Here is a 20,216-nt window from a genome sequence, read left to right on the forward strand (position 1 = left end):
GAACCCTGACTAACACATATGCTGGATTCTCTCTGCACCTAACTTACCTGCACAGCCAACCTGTTGCTTTGGGACCTGGCTGCTGTCAATTTCTCTGTCTCCTTGCTACACACTCTCACTACTCAGGACTCTACTGCCTTCCTGTTTGTACTTCAACAATAGACTTAACATTTCTCAAACCTGTGCCTATTTCTGCTCTGACCAAACTTCTTGTCTTATGATGTCTCTCTTCCATCTCAGGACTCAGGAACAACACAAATGTCAGCAGTTCTGGACCACCTTCCTTTAACTTGAACTTGCTGCCTTGGAGCTATGTTACCTTGACTTTCCCTGTAGCATCATTAACAGGACCCATCATCATCTTGCTTGGTAAGATGGGCTTATTTATTTATTATGTGATTTTCCTCTCTGAGAGCAGATCCAGTTTGTGCTGGGCTCTGCTGTGTCCTTAATGAGAAGAGAAGTGCCTGGTACCTTGTAGGAATTTGGTGCATTCAAGGAACCAATCTCTATTGAATGGATATTCACAGTTACAGTGATGCTGATAAGTTAATAAGATTGGAACTTCAGATTCTAGTTCTACCATACATTTGCTATGTGATCTGATCAGCCTACTTAACCTTTCTCAGTAAAATGAGAACAACAGCCTTCCCTTTGGGTATCAAAGATCATTGGATTTGAAAGGCCAACTGTGTTGAACGCTGTTGATCTTCTCATGTAAGCTTTCCAGCAGCTTCTGTGATGTGAGTGCTCTCTGCAGATAAGAATATTGCATCTCAGAACAGTTGACTAACACCCAGGAAGTCACAAACAACTGATGGTTCAGAGTAGGACAGGATCCCACGTCTGTCTGATACTCATTAATAATGCCACTCAGGCCTCCTTTATCCTCTTGCCTTCAGTTCCCAATTGACTATGAAAGTAAACTTGGAGTATAACCTCCTTATTAATTTGGCCCAAGCTTTCCTTGAGCTCAGGCTTGTATCTGTGAGATGAATGAGTGTGCTAAGCAGTGCATCTGAGCCTGAGTTCCACCTCTGGGCCATGTGTATGAACAAGGCTGACACTGGTTTGTACCACATTCCTGAGATGTCTGTTCATCACTTGCAGCAGGCAAGTAAAACCACCGGGATCCCAGAAACACAGGGCTAGAGGGATGGAAGCCTGAGGCCCTCTGTGGGTTTAGGGAGTCTCCAACTAGCCACGAGTTTCTCCTCACAGGCAGGAATAAATCTTCCATTATCTCTGAAATTACACATGACTTGTGAGTGAACTCACAGTGGTAAGGCATGGGAGGGACACAAGATCTGCACGTTGTGAGCCATGGGCAAGGGCTGCCTCAGGCTTGATAGGAGAATGAAAGGCCTGGGTAGAGGGGGTCTGAAGGGTTAGGCAGAGCTCAACCACGGCCCTGGGTGGGCTGGAGAAGGCATCAACAGGACAGGAGGGTAATGGCCTTCACCAGTGTTAAAGGCAGAGTGGGCAGGCTAGTGTAGTGATGCCAGATAGGAATAAGGCCGTGTATAGACACCAAAGTTCCTCAGTCAGGACCCATCTTGCTAATCTGACATGTCTTTCACCCAGATATAAGCACTGAATCTATAATTAGTTGGGGTCCTGATCATCTACTGGGTAGTACAATGAAATTGTTAAAGATCTAGTTGGCACCAGAATTCATTCATCCATTCATTCACCCACCCATCCATCCATCAACCCACACATACATCCATCAACCCATTCATTCATTCATTCATTCACTCACTCATTCTAGCATCTGATCTCCACTGAGTTCTTGTAATGTGCTTTGCCCTGAGACAGCACAGTCTTAACACTGGAAACAGAGAAGCCCCTCCCTATTGAAGTGCATACTCAGATAGGGAGAACAAGAATTGTAATTACATAAAGTGTGTACAATTGTAGGTAAGGCTTATGGATTTGAATAAAAAGGTAGAGAGAGAGGCCGCTGTTCCTGGTGCCACACAGACTAAGTCCATCTGCATGGATACCATCTTAACAAAGCTGTATAGGAAGTGGCTTTGCTTCTCATTTGAGGGTGATATTATAATCTTGTGCAACAATGAGAAACAAAGATGGACTCATGGTGGATGTGTAGAGAAACTGTAAGAGAGAGGCTCCAAAGATGATACATGGGCTAAGAGACTAGAGAGGAGAGTGATGGCTCTAGTGGCATCAAGCTCGCTCTCTCTCGTGTGTGCATGCGTGTGTGTGTGTGTGTGTGTGTGTGTGTGTACATAGAAGGAGACAGAATCAAAGACATAGAGAGATAGGTAATTTTTGGAGTCCACATCTAGACAACATGGAGAACACAGCACAAAACTGCAGAGGTCACAGGTCAAGGAGACTAGTCAGGGCAACATCTGTAACTGGGCACTAGTCTTTGGGAATAGATGCTTTTCTCCATTTGGGATGCAATGTCTGACCACTCCCAGGCTCTCTGCACCTCAGCCTGTTTTCATGTCTTCAGACAGTAGCCAGGCTTGCTTGGTCAGTTCTTGCTGTCAGGGCTGGCTCCTTAGCAGTCTCTGATGGGAGAGAACAAGCCTGCTTCTTTCTCTGGCGTCTGTAGATGTCACCTTTGACATCTCTGGGCTCACAGCTGTGTCATTTCATTTGTATCTCCATCTTCACAGAACTTCCTCTTTGTGTGACTCTGTGCCCTCGTCCCAACTTCTAAGGAGAGCAGTGTGGGATTTAGGGCCCAACTTCAATCCAAGATAATTTTTAAAATCCTAAAGTAATAACATCAATTAAAAATCCAGATTTCCAAGTTGAGATGCTCCCAGGCATAGGTTTTGGGGGTGCATGATGCACCCAATATAGAAGACAAACTCCTGATGCATTTTCAGGCTGAGAGGCAGGATGTCCATGAAAAGACTAAAGAAGCAATTCTTCCCCAAGTCTAGCCTGGTAAACCAGTGAGTTTATTGTGGTTAGTTACAGAACTTAAAAACAGCTGCATCACCAAAAAGCCCACCCCGGCATGGATGACGATGACTCGATGATGATGACTCATGGAAGCTGCATTCCTGGAACCCCCAGCATGGCTTGCAGGTGGCCTCTGGGGACTGACACACTCCCCTCCCAGCAGTTGTCCTTGCTCAGAGAACCCTGGGGAGGGGCCTTGTGGCTTTCTGGGTCTCCTGAGCTTTTTAAGTCAATTGCATAAGTTGCTGCTCCTTCCTGTAGGAGGGAGTGTTTCAAGTTAAGAAAATGGCTACCCCACAAGAAGACAGGACCATGGTGGGGGGGAGCACCGAGTGTAGTGAGGATGAGAGCAGAGGGGTCAACAGAGGACATGTGCCTGTGGGCTTTCAGAAAGACCATTCAAGATTTATTTTGAGCCATTGCTCAGGCAGCTGGAGAGAATTTGAGAAGGGGGGCGTTTTAGGGAGGACAGAGGGAATTGTTGGCTGCTCTGATCTCCATAGGTCACCTTCTAGGCACTCCAGGTGTCACCAAAGTGCCACATCCACAAGCAACAGGCAATGGGTCTTACCCAGCACACAGCATGGTGCAGAGCCGATGGCTTCCCAGTTCCCTTCTGTGGAGTAAACAGAACCAGAAACACATGGTGCTGGCTTCTCCCACACAAACAGCAGCAGCCTGGAACACTTGCAAGAGAAGCTTCAAAGTTGTGCTTTGAAGCTCTGGGCCAAGGCTAGAGGGAAAATGATTCACCCCAAGGAGCATCCTTCTTCCCACCTTGATGCAGCGGCTCCCTATGCCCCAGCCTTCCTGAGTCTCTCTTCCCTCTCCCCTTCACTCCCGGCAGGGGCCAAGCAGAGAGGGCAATCCAGGCTCTACAAGGATGCATCTGAAACTCTTTAATGAGCTGTGTGTAGTGCCTGGCTACTGAACTTCAGTCCAGAGAAGCTGTAGGGAATGAACAGAGAATAAAGATGGTATCCAAAAAAGAAAAAAAAAAAATCTTGAGAGGTCAAGAGGGCTACGAGGTCTTACCCGACAGGAAGGCATTGCAAATAATAAAAATGTCACATGCTTTGGACTCTAATGAAAATGGTTCCAGATCCTAAGCCTACTGGAACTGGTAAGCTGGAAACAAGCTGTTTCCAATGAGGGGCTGGCTTGTCCTACACGGAGCAACATACATCTGTTTCAAACAAGGCCCCCACAGAAGGCACCAAAATATATAGCCTATTATGTCCCATTTAAAAAAATGAATCAGAAGAAAATTCTCACCCCCCATTTTTGTATCATTCTTGATTGCCTGAGAGGTTTGTCTATTATAATATTCATTAAGTACAGTAAAGGAATTAATATATATATTCAACTATATCTTGTCTAATTTGCAAATTATATGAGAACAGAAAGTACTAATGCATGCCTTTCTATGGCCAATAATACTTTGCTTAAATCGAGCTACTGGATTTTTTTGTTTATTTTATCAATTAATTTTCTAAGAAAAAAGTGTAACAGATAAATGTTTCTGTTAGCTGGTGAATTGTATACTCTTTCATATGGTAAAATTAATGAAAATCTCCCCTTTTCTTTTGAGTTACATATAGAATGTCTGACACCTAGTCAATGCAAAATTAAATTTAATGAGGGTGTGTTAGTCAATAAGACAACACCTGTTATGGGGAAGAGTGTCAACAAAACAGCATTGTCTCAGCTTCTAAATATGTATGTACCGTATACATATATGTAGAAATATGTCTGTGTGTATGTTTTGATTTCTTTTTTTTTAAGCAAGGAATTTGGCTATGGCTCAGTATAGAGAATTTGTTGACTTTGTATAATGCCCTTGTTTCAATCTATGTAACTGTACAAAAATAAAATTGACAAACAGGAATTTGAGAGATTGCTCATTGGTTAAGGCTTTTTACTCTTTCAGAGGACCAACCAGAGTTGGTCTCCCAACATCCATGTTGGGCAGCTTACAACCACCCATAGCCCCAGCTCTATGGAATCCAACACTTCCTTCTGCCCACCACCCTCAGAACACTCATATACACACAAGACAAACAAAAATACATAGGGCTGTAAACACAAACACACATACGTTGGAGTTAAAAGTAACCGCTGTCTCCATGTGAGAGCCTGAGGCCAGACTTTTAAATGTTTTAGTATGCTTTTCGTAAAAGCTCCTGGTGTCCAACTTTAGCAATTTTCATTACAGATGGGGAACTGATGAAACCCAGGGAAGAGAGAACAACAGAAATGTAGCAGGCTTATCTAACCCAGATCTAGAGGAGAAAAGACAGGCAGTATTGTGACCAAGGGTAAGCACAGGCTCAGGACAGTGTGGGATGGCTGCCCACACAGAGCCAGACCTGCCAGAGAGTCTGCAGAAATAAGGGGATCAGATACCTCCTCAGCTAGAGACTGCCAGCCAGCCAAAACCAGAAGCTGTCCCCAAGTGCCCTCAACTGAGGAAGGAGCTGAAGGCCAAGGTGGCAGGAAGCTTATGAAGGAGAATGTCCCTCTGAGCGTGAATCCAACATTTCATTTTACAGAACAGGAAACGGAGGCCTAGAGAGGGAAAGGACACACAGGGACACACAGGAAAGGATTGTGAGACTGAGAAACCGCAGATCCTTATGGGAGCACAAGGATGCCACAGTGGACAAGGAGTCAAGGATGCTGTAGTGCACAAGGTGGTCAGGGATGCTGCAGTGGACAAGGGATCAGGATGCTGTAGTGCACAAGGTGCATAGGGATGCCAGAGTGGACAAGGGGTCAAGGATGCTGTAGAACACAAGGTGCACAGGGATGCTGCAGTGGACATGGAGCACAGGCCATTGCTCACCAGGCCACTGTTGTTCACATAGCACCACTTACAGATATACCAAGATTCCGATCTCTAGAGCTTTAGGCCCAGTTCTGCCCACTTTCTCTAAGTTCTCCGAAGTCAGAGGAGCACAAACGTCAGGCTTGCTCTGCCATTCTGATGGTTCACAAGCTCTCCAAAGTTGTGCTTCAGCCATCTCCAGTCCCTGCCTCCTTATTCTGTTTCTCACCCACATAATCAGTATCTGCCCATCCATCTATCCATTTATCCAAACCATCCTCACTTCAACCCATATATACGCACATCCACCCACCTGTCCCACAGCCAGCCAGACAGCCAGCAAGGCTTTAACTTGACCAATCCATTCATTCATCTTTTGAAATTATTTTCCCTTTTTTCTCTTCACCTTTGAAAACGTTTATTACACGTACTCTCTTGTGTTTGAAGTGAGTCGTGTACACTGTTGTGCTCATATGGAGACCAGAAGACTCATGTGGGAATCATCTCACTCTTTCTACTACACAGGTCCTGGGAAATGAACTCTGGTTCCCAGGATTGGCTGCAAGCTCCCTTACCCACTGAGCCAGCCATCTCATTTAACTCTTCTTTTCTCTTTGCTTTCTCTTGTCTCCTTCCCAGTTCCTTCTAACTTTGTATTCAATACATAATTGCATGTGGGCCAGACACTTAGCTCAAAGACATAAAGAAAAGAGTCCCCAGATAACATAGAATTGATCATGTGTGCAGCTGTTGCAGCCCACAAAGAACATGTGTGGTTTATTATGTATAACAGCTTTTTACATTCTCGTGGAAAGAGCCGAAGGATCCACAGCAGGGAAGGTGAGCTCTCTGGCTGGGGCCACAAGCCGTGTCTACAGTGAGAAAATCCTGGATCTGGGAAGTCCCAAGCATTTTGAGGACAGTAGTGTGGGGCGTGGTCCCTGGCTACAGCTCTGCCTTAAATGCCCATGTCAAATCTGTGACCTCAATCACTCTTCCATTCTTACAGTCCATGTGGACATGCACTGCTGCTGCGGCCCAGAGGAATACACTGCTTGGCAGTTAGAGCAGTCCTCTCCCCAACTCACCACTTGGCTTGGATGGGAGGTGGAGCTTTCCCCACAGATACTGAATTCTGATTCATCAACAACCCTCCCCACCCCAGAGTGCTCCCACCTCCACAGGCAGTCATGAGTCCATCACCCAAGGAACATAGATACGGCAAAGCCCTCTCTCCCATTTCTGTCTATTCTCCCCAGTTCTGCCAGCCTCCCCTACCTGTCCATTTTATCATGTGTGTGCCTCATATCCTCCATAACCCCCAATCGCCTGGAGATTGGACTCACTCACATCCTGACACCTTCTGTTCCTGCATCAGGCCTCCTCATGGCTGTCCTTCACATGTTTCTGAGACCCAGCCTCTTGTCATACCCAGCCTCTTCACCAACTAGACTCCCTGTTATCAACGCTCTCTCAGCCATGTCCCTTCTCCCACAGCATCTATAGGGAACACTCTAAAACTTCTGACTATGTGCCCTTTTCTCTGACCTCTTTTCAGTGTTATCTCAGAAGGTCAGCATAGGCTTTCACAGGGTAATGAGTGTTTAGGGGACCCTGGCATCTCAGAGTACCCCATCAGGTTGAGGTCTTTAAAATCCCAAAAATATACAGAGCCCCATCTGCCAGAGCCACTAATCTTCCTTTCACAAAGAAAGTCATGCTCTCTCCCTCTACCTAAGTAAATCCTATCCATTAGCTCCTGTCTACCTCTGACCCTAACCTCCTCCACTCAGGCTTAGTGAAAGGCCTCCCTCTATGCCCATAATTCTGTGGGCTTGTCTCAACCACAACCATTGCAGACATCATTAACCTTGACTTTTTGTCCATATGTTAATGTCCTTAAAGAGCAAGACTATGGTTATTGGACCACAGAGATCCAAACTTCTTTCTGTGTCTGGCATACAATAGGTGCTTAATGAGCAAGGATAGACTCTCTCTCTCCACAACACTTCAGAGCTACAAGACAGATAAGGAACAGGTTCTAGACTGTTATCTACCATTGGCTAGCCGGAGAATCTGAGGTTTATGGTTTAATTTCTCTGCATCTCACTTAGCTATATGTAAATGGAGTTTGTGTGCAGAAATCATTTTGTTCTGTCATGAAGATTAATAAATTAACGCGTGCAAGCCGCCTTACGTGGCACATAGTATGTAATGCAAGCTCAATAAATAGTAGGTCCTATTACAGTAACAGGGCAATTGAATTCCTCCTCCTCCTCCTTCTAAGACAGGTGAAATCCTGTCACCTCCTTTTACCCAGAGACCAAACTCCTGTTTGTCCTGCATGGTCTAATTAGTGCTTGTTTGACTGTCTGTTGGTTTTCTCATTGACACAGAAAAACTGTGATTTCTGTGGTGGCTTGTCCCCTCACTTGCTTTTGGAGTCCTTCTTTGTCAGCTCAGACCTGGTTCCTGGCTGAGCCTCCAGGCACCTATGGAACAAAAAGGACTCATTTGACGTAAGGGCCAGTAAGAGGCAGGTAAGGCTGAGCACATGGGTCACTCTGTAAAGAGAGGAGGAAGGGAAATGGTGACACTGTTTCATCATGGTGACACCCTTGTCTCTCCCCAGCTCTGGAATCTGGATGTGAAGCTGGGTAGCACTCTCGAATGATGTAGCACCCACAGACTCAACTCCAGAGAATGTCACACTCCACAGAGGCACGAGAAGAAATCCCATCCTGGTCCTGTCCAAGATTCCCAGACAGTCTTGACAGGAAGACTCTGTATGGGGGGGAAGGGCTGTCTGGCTCTCACAGCCTCCGGAGTGTGTGAAACCTAGTGCTCTTGCCAAATTAAAAAAAAAAAAAAATCCTATCTGCATCCAACTGGCTACATCGATGCCAAAGAGAAGTATCACTTGTCACAGACCTGCTCTTTGTCCACACTGCATGCTCCCTGTGCTCTGTGAGAGACCCAGTAGCTGCCTGACATCCCCCAACCCCACTATGCACTCTTCCAGACTGAGCCAAGCCATATCTGGCTCCTCCTAGCCTTCCTCACATCTACTTCCTGTCCTTGGAGAAATATGAGCTGATGATAGATTTAAGGAAATCTGGCCGGGGTACACACGGAAACAGCCCAGCTGCTCAGACACCCTTGAGTCACCCTGGTTTTTTAAGAGTATGAGGGTAAGAATGAGCTATTTATATCTGGGCATGCTGCAGCTGAGGTTTGAGGCTTTTCTAACGGGACAGGGCAACTGTAGGTCCCAAGCAAGCACCACTTACTGTGGGCACCAACAGTGCACCCAGAAAAATGTCTTGGTGATGTCAGTGGGCAGTTTGGGGTGACTAAAGATATGAGGGAGCTAAAAGGTATGGGCCTCAAACCCACCTCTTGGGTAACCAGCTATCTGATATGGGCTAGACAGTATCGCCCATCAGACACAGATGATAGAAGTCCTACCCACATAACTTAGGTTTCTAGCACTGTCATAAAACACCAGAGCCACAAGCCACTTAGGGAGGAAGGGGTTCATTTCACCTTATAGCATACAATCTTTCCTGAAAGAAAATGAGAGCAGGAACTCAAGCAGAGCCCATGAAGGAGTGTTGTTTGCTGGCTTGCTTCTCATAGCTTGCTCAGCCTGCTTTCTTATACAACCCAGGTCTATTTGTCCAGGAATGGCACTGTCTACAATAGGCTGGGCCCTTCCATAGCTATCATTAACCAAAAAAGAAAAAGTCCCACAAACTTGCCTATTGGCCAATGTGATAGAGGCATCTTCTCAACTGAGGTTTGCAGATGACTCTAGCTTTTGTCAAATTGACATAAAAAACAAAACAAAACAAACAAAAACCCTAGTCCTGGTACCTCACAAGTTCAGGATTATAGCATGATCTGGGGACAGGTACTTACAGGTTTCAATAAAACGGTATCAGTAAGTAGTTTCAGTGATAGCATCAGAGAGGCTGGACCTGACTCCTGTGTTCCTCTTGAGACCAGGGCGCTCACAGAGGGAAGATCTAAGAAGACACAGAAAAAGAATGATTATCTGCAAACGGAGAGAGATGGGCTCTATGACACCTGGATCATTAACTCAAAGACCACAACTGTTAGAAAATAGACTTCAGGAGTTTGGGCCAACAAAACCCAGTGTTTTCCTCGGATGCCCTGAAAAGCCAATGTGCTCTATCTCCCTCTCCCACCCAGTGCCTGGAACAATATGCCACCTATTTCCCCCTCCCCTCAAAAAAACCTCCTCCCTCTTCTTTTTGTGGCCAATCCTTGATTTATCACGTGTCCACTCATGAGCAGGAGCTGTGGGTGTCACAGCAGGCTTGAACACTCGCCTGTGGAGGGGCAATCCAGTTATGGTCTGGCTGAGTGGTTGGAACTGAAGTTGCTGGGGAAAGCCCCAACTTGGTTTGGCATGAACCTGACTTTCCTTCTCCCATCTTGCCGTTTCCTCTCCCCATCCCATCACCCTCTCCCAGCCTACTATTTCCTCTCACACACACCCCTTCTCTATTCTTCTTCTCCTTCCTCCTCTATACAATCCTTCCTTTCTCTCTTTTCCAATTCCTCCGAGGTGAGTGTAATTTCTGTGAAGAGCAGAGGACTAAAGTCACCTGGATTTTTCCCATCACCCACCAGTGATGACTACCAGTGCCAAGCTCCTCTCTGGGTCCATCTTGGTATCCATCTCCTTTTCTCACTGCTGTAGGCAGCATCTCTAATACATGTCCTACACCATGTACCTACTTTGTAAAATGTCTGCCTCTGACTCCCACACACACACAGTGATGGTTGTGGAGCCTTGTCCCCAATGTTCCTCCTTCCATCCTTTCTGGGTAGAGCTCTTGCCCAGTGTTCATAGTTCCTAATGGGATTCAGGCTGGCACCACCCAAGGTTTATTTTCCTCTTCCTCAGGCTATTTCAGTCCCATTAGCATAAGCAATACTGCACGACTTACTTCCTACTAAATGAATACAGAGTGTATCCATTTTTTGAGGTTCCGTGGATTACATTAGCCAGAGAAACAAGTGAGCTATCATCCTACCTCACAGAGGTGACCCTTGAGGCCCTTAACAAAGCCCTGACCTCCTGAGGCTGACTCAAGGTCTAACCTGCACATGACATCCTCGGGACTCAGTGGGGACAGGGGCTACTTGGAGACATGCTGACACGGGAGCTCAGCGTGCAGACCTGGGTTTGCAGTATGATTTTCCAGTAAGTCTCATGAATAGGCTCTTAGAGATGCCCCCTTTAGCACTGCACTACCTCTGAGGCAGTTAGTGCGGGTGCCTAAACCCTTAGCCTGCAGTCAGATGTCTCAGTGGGGGCCCCGAAGAACTATGGTGAGCCATTGGCATAGCTCAGGTGTTTCTACCACAAACTGGCTTTCATCTACCTCTCTGTCCATCTTTCCCGAGTTCCCTAGAACCCTTGGCACATAGGAGGAAGGCAGCATGCCATCCATCGTGGCAGCTGTGAAGCAGCTGCTCACTGTTCCTCAGACTGGAATGCCTACCTGCTAGCTGCTGCCAAGTCAAAGCAGCCAGAAGCCAAGATGCGGCATGTGCCCAGCTCTTTCAGCAAGTCTGCAGGACCTCTGAGCCACAAGTGCTTCCTCCTGTGAGTATTTCAGAGCCCAGAGCTCAGGAGCCCCAGCACACTTGTAGATCCAGACCCTAGTGCCTTTCTGGTATTTGCCTCTGTGAGAGACAGAGGAGATTGATGCCTGCCTTGCCGTGAGGAGGTCATGCCCAGCCTTGGCAGTCAGCAGCAGCATAGTTGTTCCTCATCACACAGAACGGAGACACAGAAAGACACAGACTCCCTTCAGCTTAACATCACTGAAAGATGAGAAAGACAGAACAGGCATCTTTTTTTTTTCCTGCTATAAAAGGTGAAAGAACCTTGCCCAGCATATGTGTACATTCCTGTATGTGTGTATGTGTTTGTGTGTTTGTCTGTCTGTCTGTCTGTGCACGTGCAATTATAGAAGTGTACTGGCTGGTTTTGTGTATCAACTTGACACAGACTGGAGCTATCACAGAGAAAGGAGCTTCAGTTGAGGAAGTGCCTCCATGAGATCCAGCTGTAAGGCATTTTCTCAATTAGTGATCAATCGGGGTGGTCCCCTTGTGGGTGGTGCCAACTCTGGGCTGATAGTCTTGGGTTCTATAAGAGAGCAGGCTGAGCAAGCCAGGGGAGGCAAGCCAGTAAACAACATCCCTCCATGGCCTCAGCATCAGCTCCTGCTTCCTGACCTGCTTGAGTTCCAGTCCTGACATCCATGAACAGCAGTATGGAAGTGTAAGCTGAATAAACCCTTTCCTCCCCAACTTGCTTCTTGGTCATGATGTTTTGGCCAGGAATAGAAACCCTGACTAAGACATAGAAGCCAAAGGTCAACCTCTGGTGTCATTCCTCAAGAGCTGTTTTGGGGACAGGGTCTATGGTAATTAATGCTGTCAGTTCAAAAGGATCTAGAAGCACCGAGGAGCAGGCCTCTGGGCATGTCTTGGGAGGATTATCCAGGTTTGGCTAATTGAGGAGTGAAGGCCCACGTATCTGTGGATAGCACCATTCCATTGGCTGGGGTCTCAGACTGAATGAAAGGGAGCAAGCAAGATGAACACCAGCATGCACTTGTTTGTGCTTCCTGACTGTGTATTTGATATGACCAGCTCCCTAGGGCTCCAGCCCCAATGGCTTCCTCCTGGTGATGTGCTGTACTCTGTAGTTGTGAGCCAAAACAAACCCTTTCTTCCTCAAGTTGTTTCTCGAAGATAGAACAACATCTCACAGAAAGAAAAAAAAAAAGGCAATTAACACAAGTCTCTGAGCCTGGAGCTCACAGCTTAACCTAGACTGGATGATCAGTGAGTACCAGGGTTTCACCAGTCCTTACCTCCCCCACCTCCCCCATGTTGAGAATAAAATCTTATGCTACCATGACTGGCTTTTTAACATTGGTTTTGGGGATTGAACTCAGGTCCTCAGGCTTGCATATAGCAAATACTTGACCAACTGAGCTATCTATCTAGCCCCGCTTTTTTCTTATAACAAACATCTATTGAGTGCCTACTGCATGCAAGACAAGGCCAGGCCACAGAAGCATAGAGATTCAAAAGGACGAATGTATCCCTGGTGGCCGACAGCAGTCATCTTGTGCCCAGCTCAGATCACTGTGACTAGAACCAAGGGCCCAAGCACAGAATAAAATATTGGGCAGAGACCCTGTTGGACCCCAAAACACATAAGAGGGCAAGGGCCCATAAAACTCATGCCCAGCATCCCTTGGCTGCAGCCATTAAAGGGATTAGGAGACCCTCCCAAAAAGGACGGCACCATCCACAGAGGCACTGTGAGTACACGGTGGTAGTATGGTCCAGGGTGCATTGTCCCTTGGGTCCCAAGAAAGGAGGTGGAGTCTGTGCCCAACAGCTCAATCCACCGACTACCACTCAGGGTAACATCCCAGAGCAGCAATGCCACCACCAATGTGCATGCTTAAAAGCCCAGCCAGGGCCTGCATAGATCTGGGCCTCTGACACCTGCACACAGTGTGGGCTCCCAACATGTTCATAGGAAGGATAAATGGCAAACAGGCTGTGAGCAGATCTAATGCAGATGTCAGCCTTGGAGCCTCAGGGTACTTGGTCCTGAGACTGAGTCTGGAATCTAATGTGCATCTGGCCCTGGTCAGCCCAGCCTTGCTGCCTGGTGGAGGAATGCTCTTCTCTGACCCTAGTCTGTGAGCCCTTCCCCCATCTCCTCTTTGGAATTTATTTATTATTTACAGCTGCTCCGGGAGATCTGCCAGGACACCTCCTGCCTGCCCGACTGCCGTGGCAGCCAGTACAGATACCTTTTCTGAGATAAAGTAGAAAGCAGAGCTTTGAAAGAAACAAGGGGACAGGCAAACACAGTCCTTCTGGGACCTGTATATGTGTGGAGGGCTGAGGGAATGGGGCACAGAAATGCCCTAGGTCAGCTTCCCACCATGGGAGTATTACCAGGACAGGGGCCAAAAAGATGGAGAACATTCTGAAGCAGGGGTTAGAGAAGGGGCCTACTGAGCATGTGCTCTGCGTTACTCTCGCCTACAAGTGTAACACACACACACACACACACACACACACACACACACTCACTCCACTTTCTCAGGGCCAGGAGCCACAAGAAGGAAGCCAGAGCACAGAGAACTCATGTGAGTTCTCCAAGGCCACCCAGCTGAAAGTGTCAGGAAGCAGGAATTCAACCCAGTTCTCTTCAGAAAGCCCTGGTCCATGGGAATAGTCACGTGGGAATGATGTCAGGTACGGAGATAGCCAGAGAATGAGTCCTCAGTCCCACATCCTGAGTGACTCCTAAAAGCTAAGAGTCTATCTGGGTCTGCTTTGGGGAATTGAAGGTATTCCCGCGCCTCTCACTAAAGGAGCCAGATGGAGTTAAGACTTGAAAGTCACACATGACAGATATGAGGCAGCTGTCAGGAGCCATATTTTAGGAAGAAGTGGCTGAAGTAGAGATCAAAGAAGGCTATGGCACCTGCCCTCAACATGGGTCAAAGCCCCACTTATACCATGAGAATTTATACTCAGAATTTATGCTGTTTACTCTAAGATGCTTGTTAGACTTCTGTTCTCTGAGCCTCAATTTCCCCAAAGATAGATCGTTTAAGTGTTTGTTTGTTTTTAAAGAACAACTGTTGAGAAGTTGCCAGAGACATGTGCCTGCCAGTCACCCCAGCTGAAGGGTACGTGTCTATGCCTGCTTTCTGCCAAGTGGCCGTAAATGATTCACTGGTCCCAGTATTTGGGGAAACTTCTTTAATGTTACCTGCTAGCATGCTGGCTTTGCCATGTTCCAGCTACAGAACCAATTGAAGAGTTAATGAGCAGAAAAAAACGACAAGCTGTTGAGGTGGTTAGTCTCCTGGTTCCACATCCCTGCCTGGTTTTGCATTTTGCATATATAATTCCCTTAGGTACTCAAACATCAGTTAATATGGATTGGCTCCAAAGAACAAAATATCCAAATAGCTATGACTAAGGCCATGAGTTGCTGATTCATTTCATATTTGGTTCAATAAGAAGATAAACTCCCAGGAACCCAGATCTTTTCATCAGTCTCAGGGGCTTGTTCTTATACCAAAATGGCTGCTTCAGTTCCAGCCATCACATGAATCTCTCTCTCTCTCTCTCTCTCTCTCTCTCTCTCTCTCTCTCTCTACCTCTCTCTCTCTCTCTCTCCCTCCCTCCCCCTCCCCCTCTCCCTCTCCCTCTTCCTCTCCCCCTCGCCCCTCTCTCTCTCAAGAAATGAGGTCCCCAAACAGCCTCAATTCATGTGGATCCCCTAGATCTCTCAGTTACTGGACCACCAACCAGGCAGCATGCACCAGCTGATATGAAGCCCCCAACAAATATAAAGCAGAGGACTGCTGGGTCTGGATTTAATCAGAGAAGATGCAACTAACCCCTCAAGAGACTGGAGGCCCCAGGGAATTTAGAGGTCTGGTGGAGTGGGGGTAGGGGGTGGAGACATCCTCATGGAGATGGGGGGGGGCAGGAAGGAGGTATGGGATGTGTGGTAGTCAGAGGGTGGACCGAGAGGGGAATAAAATGATTTCAGTGGGTACAGCCACTGCAGCTCCAAACAGACAGCATCCCCCAAACAAGCAGCAACACTGAGCTACCAGGAAACACGAGAGGGGAGTGGTTTGTGCACAGAAGGAAAACTTCATACTTGGTAGGGGACAGGCAGCAGTGAGCAGGTGCCATGGAGTCTGGACGAAGAGAAGAACATAGGACAGGCACTGGCTGGCAGTACCTAGGAGATGACCTTCATTGTCCATAATGCCAGGCTGAGAACCACTCTGGTTTTTCTGAGATGCAGGAACAGGAGAGCAAGGGAACAGGGGAATCTGAGACAGGAGACTGAACAGCACCCTTGAGAAGATGCAGAGGCTATAGATCTGGGTCCTCAAAAGATTCCTCCCCATCCCCCAAACCCCCCAACTCCCACCCCCACACACCCCCACCCTGCCATCTCTTTGTTATGCAAACTTGAGATTTCTTTGACTAGGGTCTGGAAAGAACCAAGGCCAGGAGTTCTGTCCTTCCAAGAATAAAAAATATTCAAAGACACTGAAGACAGGCTAATGGACTGAGGATCCCTGGCAGAGCAGCCTGGCTGGGAGAGGAACTGAACCAGTGGGTATGGCCTTGAGGAGCAGGGCAGACCCTGCTGACAGATCGCACCTCCAGGCGTGTCAGTGATAAATTCTTGTCATTTCTGGCTGGAATAAGAACCTTTTTTGCTTGCCTCTGACTCAGAGGTGGGGAGACAGTGAAGAAAGGCTAGCACAGGGAAGAGCTAAGTGAGATGCAAGTCCTCCCACCCCACCCCCATCCCCAGAGCCCTCTCAAAGTCCTCACAATGCCTCTACCTTCCCTACCTCCAGCCCGCACCCTTCTGTTTCCTCCCTCCTGTCCGGAGAGCCTGAGCCCTCCTAGAGCGTGGAGGATGCTGGGTGAGAATTCATTCACCTTACCCTGTGGAGTCTGGGACTTTCCCTTTAAGAGCTGTCAGAGCGGGGAGGCTGGCCAAGCTGGGCTGGAGGTGGGGACAGAGGAAAGAAAAAGAGAGAGGGGGAGAGTAGCAGAAAAAGTTTTTTTAGAGGAAAATGCAGGGCTAGTCTGTTGGCCTGACGTCAGATGTCGCTTTGACAAACGCCCCCGGGGGCTGAGGAAGGCTCTCCGCTGCTCTGATGGGCCAGCCCAGTCCTGGCCCAGCTCCCTGGAGAGGCATCCGCATCCTCTGGGCTGAGCCGTAGCTCCTGTGACGCTGACTTCCAGGCATGAGGTGGCTCCTGCCCTGGACGCTGGCAGCCGTGGCAGTCCTGAGGGTGGGCAACATCCTGGCCACGGTGAGTCCTGCTTAGAAGGGATCAGTGAGGGGACCTGATCCCTTCCTGCCTGGTTCTGAGGCCCGAGGGACTGGGGGGTCAAGACAAGGTGGGTTGGAATAATGAACAGCGGGAGGAGAGAGATTCTTGAGTCTGAAGAAGGTGGTGGAGTGGGGCAGAAGGCGCATCCCTTGAGAGAGACACCCTGTTTCCTATATTCACAGACAATATACAACAAAATAAGGGCCTGGGGATCTGCACCCTGGACTGGCCCTGTGATCTTGGGTGGGTCACTCACGAATTCAAAGCAGCATAAAATGAGGGGTTGCTAAGAACATCCAGAGCCTACCAGTTTAAAAACTCCAGGACTCGGAGCATCTGAGGTCCCCCAAAGAGAGGTGCTAAGAAACCCCAGGACAAGATGTGAAGGAGCACGCCAGCTTTTAGCAAATCTCCACCAAGCAAGCAAGGTTTGGGTTTACCACCATGAGCACCTTGTGACCCTCCATGGTCTGTTCCTGTCCTGCCATTTCCAGAAGGCATCTGGGTCCTGGAGAGAGGGACATCAGTTTGCACCTTCCAGAGACAGGGAAGGAGACACGTGGCAAAGCAGGGAAGCCTGCTGGAGCAAAGCCGGGGGTGGCTGGGCAAGAGGGCAAGCTGCTAGGGGCAGTGAGTGATGTGGGCAGCTGAACAGAAGGGAGGCAGCTTCCAGCAGCAGGGTGAGCTGCTGGGCAGCTGCTGAGTCTGAGGTTGCCACATGAGGGCCAAAGACAAAGGCTGACACTGACACTGAGTTATACCAAGAACTTCTTTGGGGTGCTAACATGCGTATTCCAGGAGACTTGGAGTTACGGTACAGCAATCTGCCTGTGAGCACAGGAACTCAGTCCATTTCCACTGAAGCTCAGAACTAGACATGTCTGGGACTGGGTAACAGGCACCTTGAGGTGTTACGTGGAGACAATGAACATGTGCAATTTGTACCCAAGTCCTCTAGCCTGTGCACGATGCTTGTTCATGATAGCATCTAACCCTACGACAAGAAAGATTACCAGCTCTATTCACAAAGGATGACCAGAAGCAAATGAATGGCCCAGGGTCGGAATGAGCAAGTGGCCTGGGTCACACTGGCATCTCTTGTGGCACACTTTCAGCACTCAGCCGTCCCAACGTTCCCTAAGCCTAGAGTCCAGGAAGTTAAGCAAGCAGGCCTGCCTCTGCCTTGGGACTGGTTGTGACTGGGTACAAGCCTACAGGTGGCTGGGCCTGGGAGGGCAGGGTGTGGATGGAGAATTGGTGACAGGGGAGCCAGCATCAGAGTGAGGGCACAAGAGGGGAAATTCAAGGCGAGTCTTGCACTGGAGCCAGAGTCTTGCACTTGAGCCTGCTGCTGGAACAGCCAGGACTGAGGGATGGTGGGGAACAGAGTCAGGGCTTTTTAGGGGGTCTCAGTAAAGAGACCTGGAGTCCAGAGGGACCTAGCAGCATCAGTAAGGAGTGTGTCCCCAGAAGCTCCCAGACTGCCCACCCTGTACTCTTAGGAGTCTCCCAGCATCTTGTTTTCCAGGATGCCCTCGAAACCCCCATCCACTGACACAGTACCTCTGATGGTACAGAGCTGGGCTGTGCCCAGAAGTCAGAGCCCGGCTTTGTAACCGAATTCCACACATGGCATCCTCCAGAACTAATACAGACAGGGAGTTCAAATCCAGCAAGGGGCAGGGGGGCCCCATGGAAAGAATGATGTGCATTGGCCATACGGAAGGAAAAGTATGTGGGAAGTGAGCACTGCCAAGAAGACTTTGAGGAAGTAGGCTGGGAGGGGAGACGCTGTCTGGTGTGCATGTAGCTAAATGGGCTGTTGGCAAAAAGCAGGAGGCCAGCTGGGGAGGGGGATGTTCAAAGTGGGGGAGGGAGGCAGATTCTGGGCTCAGATGCAAAGCCTGGTACCTATGACAGTGTTGTGGTTGACGCTCTGTGTGAAGAACAGCTTGTTTTATCTCTTTTCTTTTTCTTGGACAAGTGGTGAGGGCCCACCTGCTAAGTGAAAGGGGAGAGTACGTGAGCCATCCCAAGGACAATGTACATGGCAATACCCACCCATGTGTCATGTCTATGCAGAGATAGAATCCTTGCCTGAGAACAACCAACATTCACTGATGCTCAGAGAGGTTAGATAAATTACCCAAGGCCACACAGCTAATGACATTTGAACTTAAGTGGCAGCTTTCTACTACTCTAAATCCTTGTATAGAAACAGGCTGGACCCTAAAAACACTTGCAAGTTGGAGACATCCACCCATGTGTTCAAATGAGAGATAAGAGAGGGACCAGCCAATGTCTTCCAGGATAAATAGGCTAGGATGCAGGGTCTGCCACTATCTTCTCTCTCTAACCATGTGTGTGGGGAGTGGGGGGCTGTTCACACAACTGTATGTATGTGAGGGGGTGGAGAGAAAGCTGGGGGCAGGGTGACTCATTGTTTGGATAGGGAATGCCAACTCATTTTCTATTCCAAGAACCCCTTACAGAATCCCAGGCCTGGACACATGATGAAATCCTCCCTTTAATTGAAAAAGCAAGCATAACCCCACAGACAGCCTCCATGTACCTAGCCATTTCGCAGCTGTGAGTCAGCAGCTCTACCCACCCCACCCCCAGATCAGAGTCTGCAGTGACTTAAGCCCCTGTCTGGCTTAGCCCCACCAGGATGCTTCAGGAAAGCTGCTGAGAGTTAGTCTGCCCCACTAGCCATAGCATTTGTCTAGGGTTGGCAAATAGGAGGGCTGCCCCATACTATTCCTGAAAGACGTGAGCTCCACCTGTGAGCAGCCCTCTGGTCCTTTGGCAAATCCACATACCACACGCCACACGCCACAGGGTTTAGTGACAGTTCTGTCTATGCCAGCTGAGTGGGGAACTACCACCTAGTACAGGAATCAACTCTCAAGGCTGCTGTAGTGTCCCCCTCCCCACCATCTCTCAGGGACTTCAAGGCTATGTCCCCAGTGTGACTCCACTGAGAACAGAGGAGTTAAAGCCACAGCCAGACTACCATAGCCATAGAAGCCACTTAGGATTGGGAAGTGGGGGGGGAGTGACTATGAGGTCTCAGCGTTAGGCTTTGGCATATGAGTTCTTATTGTCATCAAACCATTGATGCCTCACTAGGCAGCCGCAGGAGAATAAGAGGCCCACTCGGTTCTGGCACACAGCTTTACCCTCCATGTTGACCAACACATTTGAACACTGTCCGCTGAGAAGACAAGAGCGTGCTGTGATCCGGACGCTCATTGCCCATTGCAGCTTTTCCAGCATGGGCCACTGGACCTCTGCGCTGCAGCCAATCCCTCGGGCACGCTGAGTGGTGCCTTGGACTGCAGGCATCAGTGGAGAGAGTCCAGGGCAGTAGACTCTTTCATTCCTACCCTAACTCCCATTGATGGGATATGCTTAGACTGTGTTTTGGGTTTAACAAGACATATGAGTGAAGTCCATTTCACCTGCTTCTGATT

General features: G+C 48.4%; 1 protein-coding gene and 1 long non-coding RNA gene across 6 annotated transcripts in view; one reads left to right on the forward strand and one right to left on the reverse strand.

The window, feature by feature from the left end:
* Positions 1-479: 479 nt before the first annotated feature.
* Positions 480-16,416, reverse strand: Gm46514. 3 transcript variants are annotated; one of them, XR_001781647.2, is made up of 4 exons: positions 16,345-16,412; positions 11,311-11,635; positions 9,695-9,801; positions 480-3,562 (listed from the first exon to the last, which is right to left on the reverse strand). It is a non-coding gene; the product is annotated as a predicted gene, 46514 (long non-coding RNA). The 3 variants fall into 3 exon arrangements; XR_001781649.1 differs by lacking the exon at positions 480-3,562 and adding an exon at positions 6,505-8,265; XR_001781648.2 differs by lacking the exon at positions 11,311-11,635 and having other exon boundaries at positions 16,345-16,416.
* A 37-nt stretch (positions 16,417-16,453) lies between these two features.
* The window catches only part of Ccn4 (cellular communication network factor 4), a 31,833-nt gene continuing 28,070 nt past the window's right edge, over positions 16,454-20,216 (forward strand). For 2 of the 3 annotated variants that reach the window (NR_157336.1, NM_018865.3), the window contains exon 1: positions 16,454-16,719. Coding sequence is in view for 1 of the 3 variants with exons in the window: in NM_018865.3 (NP_061353.1) it covers positions 16,651-16,719 (69 nt within the window). In the remaining 2 variants the exon portion in view is untranslated. The remainder of the gene's footprint in view (positions 16,720-20,216) is intronic. The other variant, XM_006520889.2, reaches the window with a different exon arrangement.

The sequence above is a fragment of the Mus musculus genome, chromosome 15, assembly GCF_000001635.26.
Source record: "Mus musculus strain C57BL/6J chromosome 15, GRCm38.p6 C57BL/6J".
Taxonomy (NCBI): Eukaryota; Metazoa; Chordata; class Mammalia; order Rodentia; family Muridae; genus Mus; species Mus musculus.